Here is a 15,613-nt window from a genome sequence, read left to right on the forward strand (position 1 = left end):
GAACAAAGGTGCTGGAATCTCATCTGCAATGACCAACTTGCAGTGACCAATGACCAAAGCTCAGCTGTTGCTGAGTACAAGTTAGTGCTCTGTGGCACTGCCCTGTTGCTGGGTGCACCTTGGAGGTGCACAGGGACAAAACCTTCCCAGTAACCCAGTGCTGGTGTGACAGCGTTCTCCCACAGTGGAGGTTATTTGTCCTTATTCAAATGGATGCTCTAGCACAGAGCAAAAAATCTCTGCGGCGTGATGTACTCACACTGCAAAGGCTCAAAGGCAATAAATAAACAACAATAAAAATCGCAGTGAAAAAACAACTAATCAGAGTTAGACATAATTCAATTCATTTTATATGAGTTTCATTTTTATTTGAATTCCCCAGAGCTAGTTTCATGTGACCTTACGGATTGTTTATTGTAACAAAGTTAGTGTTTCTGAGTTTTGGTAGTAAGAATGACAAATCACCTACCTAGGTGAGGATGTAATGGAGCTTCTGTTGGAGCTGTGGAGAACAAAGACACACAGTGCATGAATATCTGCTGTGATCAGTGCTTAACTGCAGCATTAAAGATCAGTTTGGCATAAAACAAATTCTAGCAGCGTGTTCTACTAAGTCAACTCTTCAGACACTTTAATTATGAAAAATATGACACATTGAGAGTTATACAAATACAACAGGAGCTAAAAATAAATAAATATTCTCTGGTTAAAATAAGCACCAATAATAAATGAAATATATAAACTTGTGCAGCAAGGGAAGAAAGATTACTTGTAGTCAAGGATTATGAAATATTAGAAACAACTCAGAGTAAGATTCAGTAAGTTAATAATTTACTAGGGGAGTGGAAATTAAGTTGAATAAAAGAAATAAAGTCTAGGAGAGGCAAAAAAAATCCATACTTTGACCATTTATTCTGCTCAATACTACATTTTACTAGGCACATTGCTGGAAGGAAAAACCCTACTTTACCTAGTGCAACAAAAAAGGGAGTATCTCAGCATATCACTGAATCAAACACTTATTTTTGAGCACTTTTTTGTGTGCACTGCTGAACTAATTCCTTAGTAGATCCTTTCACAAAATAGCAGAATAAATTAATGACTCACTATACGTGGGTATGTGCATTTGAAAGGACTAAACTTGATTGAGAAGCCATTTCCTAACACTTTGAAACAGGAATCTTGGTGTAAAGTTACACAAATGAAAACAGAACATAAATATATATATAAACAAAGAATTCAGGACAGGTAGAACAGAATGGTAGATACTGCATAGTAGCTACTACATCGATGACTTCATCCAGTCTTAAATCCCAAATATGCTACATGTCATTCAAAGAGTGCATATCCGTGAGCTCATGGGAAGCAGCTATCTTGTTTGCCTCTCAGTACCTCATAAAAGTGGCTATATTTCTAGCTGTGTGTTGTACTTCATTAAACAGAACACAAGTAAAAGAAAAAAGATGATTCTGAGTTTCTTTTTGAGCATTGACCTAAATCATATTGTAGTCCTGATTTCTTTATTACACGGCAAAAAAATTACTGAAATACTGCAATTTTTGTCACAGCAACTGATCAATTTTTAAATTTTCTAAATTGAAAAAAATTGAAAAAAATTAGAAATGAATGCAGCAAGCTGTGTAGGGCCCTCACACATCGTCATCCAAGAAAAAACTCAGAAATTTCATTTTTTATCTTCCTATTTTCTCCTTAACCATTTGATTTGCTTAGAGGCACGACATTTTGTAATGAAATTGCAATATTCCATGGGAATGATGGTGATTAAGAGGATGGAGCAAGAAACAAGTGAGGTATCTGCAGATCAGAAAAGGATGGCAAGCAGTCTGGGTTTAGCTCAGGCAGGCGGCTTTGCCTCAGCTGACTTACAACAGGAGACTGCCATCTTTTACACCAGCAAGTAACCAGACAGTGCAACATGGCCACTGAAAGCTTCACTGCAGCAGAGAGCAAAGACATTCTTAAGGGACTTATGTTGTAAAGAAATTGCAAATAGGAAAGAAATATGAAATGTTTTTTTTCTTTTGCATCTAACAGGACACAAGGACATGGCCTCAAGTTGCACCAGAGGAAGTTTAGATGGTGGGAAGAATTTCTACACGGAAAGAGCAGTTCAGCATTAGAAAAGGCTGCCCAGGGAGGTGATGAAGTCACTACCTCTGGAGGAATTGAAGAGATGTGTGGATGTGGTGCTTAGGGATGTGTTTTAGTAGTGGACTTGTAGTGTCAGGTGATGGCTGGATTTGATGAGCTTAAGGATCTTAAAGGCCTCAAAGATTCTGTGATTTTATGATTCTAACACACTGTATTTTTACACAAGAAAATGATTCACGTAAAGGTGTGAGAAGCAGCCAACTTGTCTTCCTGAGCAGAAATGCTGATTTTGAATAGCAGTGGCCCAGACTTCTCATCACGACTTTATACAAGCTGGAGCAATTGGACACCAACTGCAAGCTAGATCTTAGCATTGCCTCCATGGTAATGCTGGTGGATACTGCCCAGGAAAAGGCAGCATTGTTCTTCTCCACGGAGGCATGTATATACTTCTTAGAAGACTTAGAAACTCTTTGCATAGAAAAAATGGATTAACTTGGATTAGCGGAATTGTTTCCTAGGTAGAACAATGCAGCTGCTCTGTTTGTTGTTTTTTTTTTCTTTTGCCTGCAGAAAAGGAAATACACTGCGGTGTGAGATTTGAAATAGTCTTGATGTTGCTAGTGGTTAAGCCTAAAATAAGACCTCTGTCTCTGATGCTCTGTATTAACCCTTTTCATTAGTTCTGGGTCATCACAAGGGGGGATCTGTAAGGACAGGCGTGGCTGAGAGCCGCTGCTGGTGCTCTTCTACGAGAAGAATGGTCACGTCAGGCCAGGTCACGGACAGACTTGTTAGCTGGCTGAGCAAATTTCATTAGCCTGCGAGAGAAACTCAATTGAAAGAGACGTTCCTCTCCAACAAAAGCAATTCAGACCTCAAAATTAAATGAAAGACTAAATTCTCATTCATCTCAGGTTGCTTGGTATTGCTCTTTGGAAGCTTTGTGCAGAAGGCAATCGAGCCTCGGGTGCACGCTATCACTAATGGTACTTTCTGAATTTACACAAAATTCAGCCAAAATGTACAAGCACAGGACAAACTTGCATTTTTTATATTTACAAATTTCTTTGCTTTCAGCATTATTTTTAAAATCATAACTAGCCATTTATACAGCCTTTGATTTTTCCTAAAAGGCCTTTTCAATTATGTGCTTTGTATACAGCAAAACAAAACTGCTTACCAATAGACTGAAACGAAGGGAATTGTGAACATATGTAATATTACTACTAACCACTCATTTAAAAAACTGCATGTGCAGTTAAGCAAACACTTGGTGTTGGACAAAAGGCTGTTCTTACAAATAAAGATTTTATGAGGAGGAGGTTGATTTTTTTCCCCAAGTCTCCATAGGATCTCAGAAGCCCAAGCATTTTTGCCTCAGGTATTCCTCCATCTAATTTGTAATTCAATTTCTAGAGCTGAATACAACAAAAGACTGTGAAGTTACCACTTAATGAGTGATGATCCTAGACTTTAATCTCCCTAAGAATAGTTCCTGTATTACATTTTACATTTCATTGCAAAACACCACTGTGTTAGTCCTCAAGTGTTGTAGTTAAGGTCCTCAAAATATTATAAATTTAAAACATCACAGAAAATCAGAAGTATTTTCTTCTGTCTTTTTTCATCCACTCACAGATCTACTTATTTTAAAACAGTGCAGATTGTACAGTGGGGCATACAATATAACTGAAGTAAAACAGAATTTCCTTGCATAAAATGAGAAAGCTAAAAAACTATTACACAGTGCAGAGTAACCAAGCACTGCAAAGATCAAAATTAAAAGAAAAAACTACAGTTCTTCAGACTGAGAGAGGAAAAAATGCTATCGTAGTATACATTTTAAACCATGATTCACTTAGATAGTGGCACATGATTGAGTGGTCTGAAATTTAGAAACAGTACTTGTGTGGCTTAACAATGTATGTTAGCTTGAATGAGAATTTGTTCCCTTTAAGAAATTTTAAAGTAAAAGAATTTATTATTAGATTTTAAACCAGTACCCAAGGTATGTACAGAGCTTTACAAGAGGTGAATTGTACTGGGTAAAGAAAGGAAACTGAGCTCGATAGAGCTCACAGTCTAAGAGGCATGAGCAAATACAATACGAGAAAATGTAAGGAAATGTAGGATGCTTGCCTTGTAAGGCGAGGCAATCTTTTTGGTAAGGAAAGCATAGAAAAAAAAGTATACAATACAGTATACAATACAAAGTGATTCAGAGAGAGAAAGGCCACAGTCAAACTGGAAGCGTGAGAAACTCAAAGTATTGGGGAATTCAAAAGTCAATAGGGTCATAGTGGGGCTCTGTGTCCATAAAATGAGGGAGAATGAAGGCATCTTTTGGAGTAAAAGGTTAACATTTTCTGTGGATGAAGTAAGGCTAATGAAAGGTTAACAACAATTAAAACAATACAAAAGTATGTCCTAGTATGGATGAACTAGAGGGGAGGAAAATAAGAAAGAAGTTGCAAGGAAATGTCAGCTCACTCTAGAGGGGCTGGTATATATGGAGGGAAACAAGATTTGTTGCTGAGCCTGATGCTAATGGAAAAATCAGAACGAAAATAATGAAATATGATAATGGCTAATGATTAAGCAAAATGAATATTCAACCTGAAAAGAAGAGCTAACATATTAGAAATTAAACATATGTTCCAGTTACATCAGTTTGTACCATTGATGCACATATTCCATAGACCTGTGTGGTCAACCAAGTGTACAGGGATAGGTAGGAAATGTAGCTTAAGAAGATATTCCAAAAACATTCCTAAAACTCCTTTGAATTAAATACTTTTTTTTTTTTTTAATTTTGGACTTTATTATTTTCAATATAATTTCAGAAACACAGATGTCCCAGAAAAGCATCAAACACCAAGTTCAACAAGCAGCAGCCATTAGATGTCATTCAACAATTCATCATAAATGAAAGGTGCAGAAAGGTGTATTATATTTTGCAGATTATGGAAAAATCGAATCTCCTCATTAGTAGCCAGATGAAGATGAAAAAAAAAAAAACCAAACCCAAATATTTTTGTTTAGAATCTTGCCAATACTTTCTCTCCACTGGTAAGCAAAGTTGCTGTTGGAAGTGAGGCTGAGCATTCCTCTAGAGAGAGTCAGCGTGTTGCCCGAGGGCTGAATCATTCTTGCTGACACATAAGCCAAGGAGCAATATGTCAGCCTTGAACTTCATTCTTCTGTAAAGTACTACTCTGGTCAGGCCAGAGACCCTGCAATCTGTTTCATATTTGTTTTTCAAAGTGTTCTTCAATCCATATTTACAAGGTACAAAACATGCCTGAAAGATCTGCAAACATTCAGGCAGAAGCTATCAAATCAAAGGGAACCTGGGCCAGTTCTCATCATTTACTTTCACATGGATTCATCTCTCAGAGCAGGCAGTGGTTTCTTACAAAAGGAATATCACTTCTACCATTAGTGGTGTTGAATACGAGACTGTATACAATTCTGGGAATTTTGCTGAAAGAAGTGTTTCTGCACTAGAAGGGAGTAATAATACCCTTCTTCATTTCCATAAGTTTTATGGTTCTGATTCTCCTCCACTCAGGCAGAACTAAATGACAAGCTGACATTCTATGATATGATTCTATATCATGCTCACAAATCTCCCAGCATGGTCTTTATGCTAAAGAACTGTACTACTAGCCCAAAGGTACATAGGGACCTGGGACAACAGTCCCTTAGCCCTTTCACACCAGTCGGGGTGCCAACTGCCTCCATCCCTGCACCATGGGCTCTTTCTCCAACACCACTGCTGTTCTCATACAGAGCTGATGGTCTCCCAAGTTCCACAGCGCAGTGCAGCCAGGTCTCATCTTTAGCCAGCTCCATTTTAATTACACTAGTGTTTTTTTAGTGTAAGATTTTTATTCCACCCAAGACAAGAATAAATATGAATAAATCTGTACTAGTTTACCTTACCAATCTGTAAGGTTACCTTGTTTTTTGCTCATTTTGCTATTAGATAACAAGTTAAATATATTGTTAAAGATACTATTAACGGTATCAAAATGATGATAACTATCATCAGTCATTAACACTCTTACTTTTCCTTGCCAGAATTTATAACACATCTACATTTTCTGTTTTGGCTTGTAAATTTTTTTGTTTTCTTGTCTGTTTTTATGTTTCCTTTTCTCTTTAATATCTTCTTCAAGATTTATATAAACTTTAAAGCACACATCAGTTCTCAAAGATCTCTCTAGCTTCTTCAAATATTTATTGTACGCTGAACACACAGCTTTTCAAGTGATTGTGTCTTTCCCTGTGGCATCTTTCCTTACTCCATTTACATTATACATAGGGCTGTTGGTTTGGCATTGCCATTCCTTAACACTACCCTTTATCATCCTTTAATTCACTTCCAAATAAGAAATACACTTCCTTTTCACTGCACAAATCCCATTAACTCTATTAGGATTTACTAATGCACATCTAAGGGTAGACAGCCACAGCAATGATGATTTCTGAGATTCTGTGCTTGTTTCATGTCTTCATGTATATCCTTTATACTAGTTATTACGAAGGCTGATATCACCTCTGGTGAATAATTATTATAAAAATGTTGTGTAATAAATCTATAAAGTTTCCCTTTGGTTTTATGTGGCACATTTTTCACTTCAGCCTTTCAGTTAAGTAATGCTTAGAGCCAGAAACAGACCTTAAAACCCCACTTCCGTCAATCTTTCTTGCTGTTTTGCATCTTTATCTTCACTTCTAAATAAACACACTAATTCTTTCTGAAATAATCCTTTATATTATCAGTGTTGCTGAGATTGTGATTGTCTGCATGGAGTTAAAGTGAGGTTTGCTTCAAAGAAAGCATATTTTCTTTAAAATGGAAAATCAATGTTAATAGTGTAAGAGTTGTAATAGTTCTCACTGGTAAGGAAGACCAATGCAATGCACACTGTCTGCTTAGGAAATAAAAAAGGGCAGAGGGAAGCCTGGTGCTGGACAGGACTGGAAGGACAACAGGCAACAGAGCTTTTGACCAGATGAGTCAGGAAAACTGGCAGCTGGACAGAAATCTGTCCAAAGCTCTGAGAAGCTGGCATGCTGGAATTTCAAAGGAATTAACTTATTCATGGCTGCCATAGACTGTGGGCTGCTCATAAAACTGCACCTCGGGATGACCCTTGATTAAGACAAACCTGATGGTGGTGGAGTTACCACCATATTTTCAAACATTCTGGAGAATACAAATCCACAGTTATTTAGTACTCTTTGAACAAAGTAAAGAAAATTGGTGGGAACGTTACGGAAAAAAAAAACAGAGAAGTTGTTGAGGATTTGAGAGATGACAACAAGATGGGGAAGCTGGAGGCCTCTTGAGGGATATGGTGCTGGACATGATTCTCTGTGTTTGTGTAGTGGAGAAGGCAGAGGCATAGCCACAGTGAAGCCCAGGTTTGGCACAGCTCATTGTCTTCCGTTCCCTGCACACAGCCAATAAACAAATCCCATTTTCTCTTTATGCTGTGGAGTCCCTGAGTGCTCTGAGACTGCATGTAGTATCACCAAGAGTTATTGTTCTAATCCACACAAGTATTGTCAAATTGTTGATTTAAGGTTGAGTTATGCTCTGAAATTGGGGAAGTGTAAAACAGCAGAGGGAAAGAATTACAGTGTACATTGCCAGCTCTGCTAGCAAAGACTTCTTGTATAGCATCTCAGAAACAAGGACTGTCAAAACCTGTACTGATTGATTTCTACTTGCTACTCTCTGCTTATCAAGGTATTTTCTTCTGTCAGGGGGAATCCTGTTGCTTTGCCCATATTCTCCTTGACCACACTGCCAGCTCTGATACTGGTGGTTATATGTTTCCTCTTGTCTTGCTTGCCTATAGCTTTCATTGTGCTGATAAATGCCAGTGCTCTGGCTCCCTCTCACTCTTCCCTCAATATGTCTCATACTTACGTGTCCTTTCCTTTCCTGTTCTGACCACTGCAGGCTCTGCCTTTGGCACTGGACTTGTTATGCAGCAACAATAGAGAAATTCACCTCCGTATGAGACTTTTTTCAATTTTATGCTAATAACTTTCATGTTTCACTCTCATGTCTATACAGCAAGTAGCCCATGTGGCATATCCTCATCATTCTCCTAACACATCCCAAATGGCATTCCTGACAGTACTCCTTTTCTCAAATCTCCTTATACCAGCCACAAAACGTGATACCTGTACAATTTATCTCCTGTTCTGAATACCAAAGACTTTTTTGTAATTTCACCATAGATTTTTCCTTCCACACAGTAAAACACTGATACCTGCTGTGTCCAATCACCTTCCATCCAGATCATTATCACACTCCCTTCTGATTGCCAACACCTGTGTCACACTGCTCTAATTTATTCAAAATATATTTAATTCTAACTTTTGAGCTTGTTAGCTGGTATCTTCAGTCACCTCTCTGAATTCCCCTGTTTCCCATTGAAATATTAAAATACTGAAAACTCACACGCTGGAACTGAAAACTGAAATGTTTTGCCCTCACTGTCACAGTGGTACGATTCATACTTCATTCACACCTCAATAAATCCTTCTCAATAACGTCCAACAGTTTCCTGCTACAAAACTATGGCACAGATATTCCTAAGCTCATATGAAAAAGAAATACTAAGCAGGCCCAAAAATATGTATTTTAATTTTACTTGCTTGTTTAAATGACAACAAATTTGTAATATTGAAATGTTTATTTTAGACTGATTTGGCCCATGTCTCTCTTCATGTGGAAATATCCCTGAAATTCTGCAGAGCAAACTGTATCATAGAAATCATGCAGCACAGATATTCCTTTCTCTCCTATCCATGGAGATTATGGAAGTAGTCACCAGAAATGATGGATACCTTCCATACTTCCCACTGCTTTAATGAAGCACATTCAAAGCCATGCATCGCTGGTAGGCAACAACTCTCAACAGGACACTTATTTTGAGGTTATTCATCAAAAGCCTATATATGATAAGCTGCGCAATTAGATTTTCAGATTTTCAGCGTAAGTCAAACATTTTGTTTCGCTTTAAAAATGATCAAAAGTTGTTGGTGAAGGGCAAAAATATGATGGCCTCCTTTCACAAAAAGGGAAGGAAGGTTCTTCGCAAAGCTGCTCGTGAGCAGAGTGGTAAATGAAGCTTTTGCTGTAGGCAGGCTGCATTCTTTTCTTGTTGCTAATACAGCTATCGTTAATACTCAGCTTATGGTGCTGAGAGTAAACCAAAGACAGTTGTTATAAGCTGAATTTAATGGTATAAAGCAATAAGATGTGCTTCATATTCTTCAATGTTCAGACAGGACAGAATTCTGGATTTCCCAGATCAATAATCAGAGATGTGTAACCACAGAGAGAGTTGGTTTTGAGAATACAGGGAAGGTCCTGACTATAATTTTCTCAAATTCCTTTTGTGATGAGTAACACTGGCAAGCAAATACAATGGAAAACCACATTTACCAGATATTTTTAAAATAATGGCTGCTCTTACCTCCCTGCTCACACAGTTGTTGTGCTAAGGCATCCTTGAATATAACTTGGCCCCTATGAGTAGCTGTAGCCCTGTGGACATAAAAAAAAAAAGACAACAATAAATAATGTAGCATACACATCTATATATGCATATGCATGAGTAATTAAATCAGAAGTCCGATTCTACTTTCTGCCTGTGCTCTTCTTTCTTCACTCTTTGTTTTTAAACTTGTAGAACAATTCATGGGATTTTTTCTGTATATAGCAAAAGAAAAGTTCACACAGGCATTCAGTGAGAGACATGAGTAAGAACAGGCACATCACAGAACTTGGCTTATCGCTTTGCCTGAGAAAGCATCTCTGCCTCAGAGCAGAAAAGAAGAAATGTTTGCAGAGTTACAGTCCTGGAAAATTAATATTCACATGATCCAGTGAGCTATAGCAATACTGTTACATGCTGGGTATAAAGGTAGAGATTGAATGGTTCCCAGAAATCCTTTCTGAAAACAAGGAAAACTTGTCCAAATAAGGAGAACCTGCACTGCCCATCCTCTGACTGTTCAGTTTCTGACCAACACCCCACCTTCTTGGTCTCTGCCTGTCCTTCTCTTTCTATCTCCATCTCTGAGGAAGTGATACACCTGCAGCTGCACAGAGTTTCTGTACTAGAGGTACTATCAGTTTTGTCTAAAGAATAAATATTTCCAATTAACAATTCACAGCTAACAGGCCAGTTAATGTACCTTGAAGAAAGATGCGTAATTTTGTTTTCTTCTAATCGGCCAGAGATCCAATGCAATTTGATATGCTCTTCTCTTACAGTGCTACGCTAACAGCACTAGTTATTCTTTATTTCCAATTGCTTAATTCATCTCTCATTCCTAACTGTGATGTTACAACTTAATTTCATCTTGCTGATTTCAAAACATTTCAGTATTTATCAATTGACTCTGATTTCCAACTTCTTGCAGCCAAAGTTCTTACATACACACTCTTCCTACACGTTCTTCACCCTTTCCATCTCAGTAATGGAAATAATTAACAGATTGTCCCTTGAAACAGTCTCAGTCCAACAGTAAGATACTGAAAGCAACCTTATGAGAATGATTTTTCAGGCAACTGTGTGCCACTTCTAATGGATCACACCTGGCCTGCTTATGAAACTGTCAGGAAAGAGCATAACATCTTGGTCTGTAGAGGAAACTCAACATATGTAGTTTTTCCCTCAGCTATTGTGCCAGCTACACTGACAGCGTAGAGCAATAAAATACATCTAATATTACGTTTCTCAGATACAGTGGATCCTCAAGGTAAAACTCATCTGCAAGCTACCAAACAGGAGTAAATGAAAACTCCATTGGGATCTAATTTGTATCTTGCTTAATTAGGAAAATTCTATTTTCCTGTACTCTTATGTCCAGAAAAGTAATATTATGGCCACTGATGCTTTTAGGGCACTCAGGCTACTCCCTTCTCTGTGCATGTTGTTTTTTCTGCAGCTTGGACTTTTCAGAGGCATAGGAGAATCTGGAGAGGAGCCTCACCAGGTAATGATATTATTTTGGGCACAGAGCTGGGATCATGTTTATAATATAAAGTTTTGATCCCTACCACGCTCATTATGGAACTATTTTAGGATTTCAAACACAGAGTCAGCAGCCAGTATGGTCTAAATTTTGATGTGTCCATTATCCCCTGTTTGATAGCTGACAGGAGCCAATTATTGCTGCTTCATAGCAGGAGGACCTGTGCCCAAGGTCAGCAATACTTTTCAGGACAGGCACCAGTTCCTGCAGCACATACTCCCGGTAGCTCCACTTTTGCAATGGAATATGCATGAGTTCTGCACCAGAGCCAGAGCAGTTTCAGAGAATTACAAAGGGCAATGCTTCTGTCTTTTTTCCAGTGCTAACTTCTTGCTTTTCCCTCTATTTATGCATTACACATGGAGCAAATGCCAGTAATGAGGTGCAATTATGCAGCAACTAAAATACTTTCAGAATGGAGTGCAAGATGTACCTTTCCTGCATTGAATTGCCACTGTTAGTGATAATAAAATCATAAAATCATTTGAAGGGACTGTTAAAGGTCATCTAGACCAACTCCCCTGCAATGAACAAGTACACCTACAGCTAGAACAGGTTGCTCAGAGCCCGGTCCAGCCTGATCTTAGATGTATCCAGGGATGGGGCATCCACCACCTCTCTGGGCAACCTGTGCCAGTGCCTCACCACCCTTATTGTAAAAACTGTTTCCTTATATCCAGTCTAAATCTGTTAGTTTGAAGCAATTTCCCCCTTTCCTATCACAACCAAACCTTCTAAAGAAACTCTCCCTTTCTTTCTTACTGCCCCCTCTCCCCCATCATTAGATACCGAAAGGCTGTGCTGAGGTCTTCCCCAAGCCTTCTCTTATCCAGGCTGAACTGCCCCAGTTCTCTCAAAATGTCCTTGTAACAGAGATGTTCCATCCCTTGGATCATTTTTGTGGCCCTCCTCTGGAAGTGCTGCAATGGGTCCATACCTCTCCTGTACAAAGGACTTTACATGCAGACACTCTCCAACCGAGGTCTCACCAGCACAAGGTAGACCAGAGTTCCTCCCTGATGGGTAGCTTAACAGAAAGTGATCATGAATTTGTACATTTATCTTTAAAAAATGTGTAACATACCCAAAACCATATTGATCCCCAGACGGACTCTCAGGTCTAAAGCAACACAAGGTTTATGGGAATTATAATAAAAATAACATTGGCAACATCTAAAACAGCTTTAGCAGAGAAATAAATTTATTTCAACATTAATTACAGGGGCTTGTTTTCTTGACATAGATGCCTATAACTGACTTCTGTTTTTCAAAAGTTTCTGTACAGTCCTCAGTGTAGTTAAATACCACGTAGATGAAAGCACTTGCTAAATATTAATTGGTTTTACTCCTAACCACCTGTAGTCCTGCTGTCACTCTATGGTAACTACTTCTAGCATATGGCCAACTGACCAACCAAGCACAGCCAAAAGGCAGCATGCTTCTTGTGCCCCAAGGCAACTCCTTGCTATGAACCAGTCTTTCCCAGGGGGTGAATAATAAAAGAAAAAAGGATGGGAAAAGGAACATCTTGACATGGTAAGTGAGTGCTTTGAAAGAAAAACAACTTAGAGGTAATAAGATTCCTCTATACATTAACTTCTTGCCTCCATTAGCCTAGATGAATCTGTCTGCTTGGGGCTATGTAAGAGAGAAGGGAAAATGTGTTTTTAACAGCAGCCAGAGAAGATAAACTGCTGAGAGAGGACAAAAGGACTCTGAGCAGAGGAAGGCTCTATCTGGCTAACAGGCTTGCTATCACTTCAAGACATCACCAATTCCATGCTTTGTCTCTAGGAATTCTGTAATGAACTTCACTTCCTCGAGGTGAAAACAGGCAGTAACAAAGACTTTCAGACTGTCACCAAAAAGGAGAAAAGAAACATGATCTTCCGAATCCACACTTGAATTATATATAGTCTATGTCACCTGTGAAGGAGGATGGGGAGGACCACCGTACTAAAAAGTTTGAAATCTCTATTCATGTGCAGCACTGCCAACTCCCATGTACGCACCCTAAGTGACATAATTTTGTCCCCTGTGCAATTATAGAAATTGTTCAAGCCCTCGGGCAGTTTGGGAGAAACAAGTCTAAAGATGTTCACATCCACTTTCATCTTCCCTCTGCTCTTACAGGGACTGGCAGCATCATTCCCTCAGAGGGGAAGGTACCAGCAGAGGGGTCTTCAGGAGGCATTGGGAATGTAGATTTCCTGCAGTAAACTACCCCATTTCATGATAGACAGTTCAGACAGGTTTTCAACAGGATCGCGGAAAACAAGCTTATAGAATCGTAGAATCACAGAATGGTTTAGGCTGGAAAGGACCTTAAAACTACTCTAGCTCCAATCCCATGCCACAGGCAGGATTTTCAACCAGCAGATCAAGCTGCCCAGAGCCACTGAATGCCTCCAAGGATTAAGCACTTCAGCTTCCATTTGACAAAAAACCACACTGATTAAAGAGCACGACTTTGATGTGTGCATTCTAAAACCACGGTTTTGACTCTGTCCAGTCTCCCTCCCTTCCCCCTCCCTCCCCCCACTTTTACCAACTGTTTCTTCCCCGAGGTACAAAAAAAATAAAGTCAGCTGTGCTGGCCATATTCAGTGGGAACTGCCAGGGAGATCTGGCAAGTAAGATGCAATTATTTATGTCAACATTAGTGCGAGAGGCTGGAATTAGCATGCTTGCTCTAAAAGCCTGGATCAGATGAGAAAAAGCTTCAGAGGGGGAGGGATTAAAATGGCCAGCAGAAGGCAGTGTATGCTAGAGGCGAAAGAACAACCAACCCAGCCAGGGTAGCTGTGCTGGCCTGAAGTCTGTGGACCACAGTCATAGAATCCTGGAGTCACAGAACATTCTGAGTTGGAAGGAAGCCGTAAGTTTGAGTCCAGTCATTGAGTCTAGCTCCCGGCTCCACACAGGAACACCCAGTATTCAAACCCTGTGTCTCAGAGCATTGTCCAAACACTCCTTGAACTCTGGCAACTCGGGGCCGCGCCCACCGCCCCCTGGTGCAGAGCCTTTCCCGAGCCCCTTTTCCCGCCCCTCCCCTGACGCAGCTCCATGCCGTTCCCTCGGGCCCTGTCGCTGTCACACAGAGCAGAGCTCAGCGCTGCCCCTCCGCTCCCTGTGAGGAGCTGCAGCCTCCATCAGGCTTCCCCTCAGCTCCTCTGCTCAGGGCCCAGCACACCCAGGGACCTCAGCCTCTCCTTTTTTCCCGCTTAGACCCCTCACCATCTTTTTAGCCCTCCTTTAGACATTCCCTAATAGTTTTACATCCTTTTTCTACTGTGGTGCCCAAAACATACAGAACAAGAGGAACAAAGACTTTTCTGTTTATCTCCTGCTTCTGAAATTACCTCCAGGGATGGCCTATGTGGCAACTGGGAATCCAACACAGGGTGGAATGAACAAATGTGTGGAGATTTTGAAATTAACAACAAAGTCAGAAACTTTTCTGTCCAAGAGAAGAAAATGCAGAAGGAAGGTCAAAAGGCTTCTCAGAAAGATCCAATAAACAATAAGGAAATAAAAGTTCTCCTTTTCATAGAATCATAAAGGGTGGAAATGACACTAAGGTCATCTAGTCCAAATGTCAATATATCCATTTTTTGGATGTCTTTGTTGTTAAGACAGCATTTGTGTACAGAAGAGAGTGCGTGTGTGTCCATATCAATCAGCGTGTGCTGAGACTGCTCTGCTATTAATGAAACATTAAGATGTGGATAAGGCTGGTGGAAACCTCCACTTGTTGGGACAAACCAACATGTGCAGCATGTGCTGATTCCCCCTCGCACACACCATCTGTGCACTCTAAGGGGCTCACTGAACTCTTCTCCTGTTGCCAGCCCCAGCCTGCACACAGCCAGTCCTGCAGGACATTTCTCTCCGTGCACACCATGAAAAATGTGCATTTTTCAACCTACAACTTCAACCACACTCCAGATGAGGCACTTTCAAAATGTGCAGTGGTCCATGCACCCTTCTGTATGTTGGCCTGATGTGTGCATTACATTTCCAACTGTGTACATGGTCCAATGCACACCTACAAGACATATAGAGAACAGGGATCCAAGATCTATCTCTAAGCATCTTCTGGACATATTTTGTAATGTGGCTACCACCTAAACATGCAAAATTCCCTCCTGTTTCAATCAAATATATTAGTTGAAATAATGATATAATGTGCCATTCATTTTTGCCATCTTATTTTTTCTCAAAAGTACCGATTTATTTTTCATAGTCACTCTTCTAGTGTAGTTGGAAGAGCTGAGAAAGCCACCCTCCATCTTGAGACATGAGTTTTGAGTCAGCTTGGAAACAATTTCCATTTCTCTAATAAAGGTGAGGTGGGTTTCTTGTTGCTCTCTTTGGCGTAAAAAAAAAAAAAAAAAAAAAAAAAAAAAAAAAAAAGAAAAAAATT

General features: G+C 39.6%; 1 protein-coding gene across 2 annotated transcripts in view; it reads right to left on the bottom strand.

Annotated features, from left to right (window-relative positions):
• The window catches only part of RELN (reelin), a 269,232-nt gene that overhangs the window by 150,564 nt on the left and 103,055 nt on the right, over window positions 1–15,613 (bottom strand). For both annotated transcript variants that reach the window (XM_042815609.1, XM_042815611.1), the window contains exons 4-5: window positions 9,621–9,691; window positions 470–502 (exon numbers count right to left, since the gene is read on the bottom strand). In XM_042815609.1, coding sequence (XP_042671543.1) covers window positions 470–502; window positions 9,621–9,691 — 104 coding nt within the window. The remainder of the gene's footprint in view (window positions 1–469; window positions 503–9,620; window positions 9,692–15,613) is intronic.

This window comes from Centrocercus urophasianus, unplaced genomic scaffold, assembly GCF_019232065.1.
Source record: "Centrocercus urophasianus isolate 14NV4802_14NV808 unplaced genomic scaffold, USGS_Curo_1.0 seq_15, whole genome shotgun sequence".
NCBI classification, from domain to species: domain Eukaryota; kingdom Metazoa; phylum Chordata; class Aves; order Galliformes; family Phasianidae; genus Centrocercus; species Centrocercus urophasianus.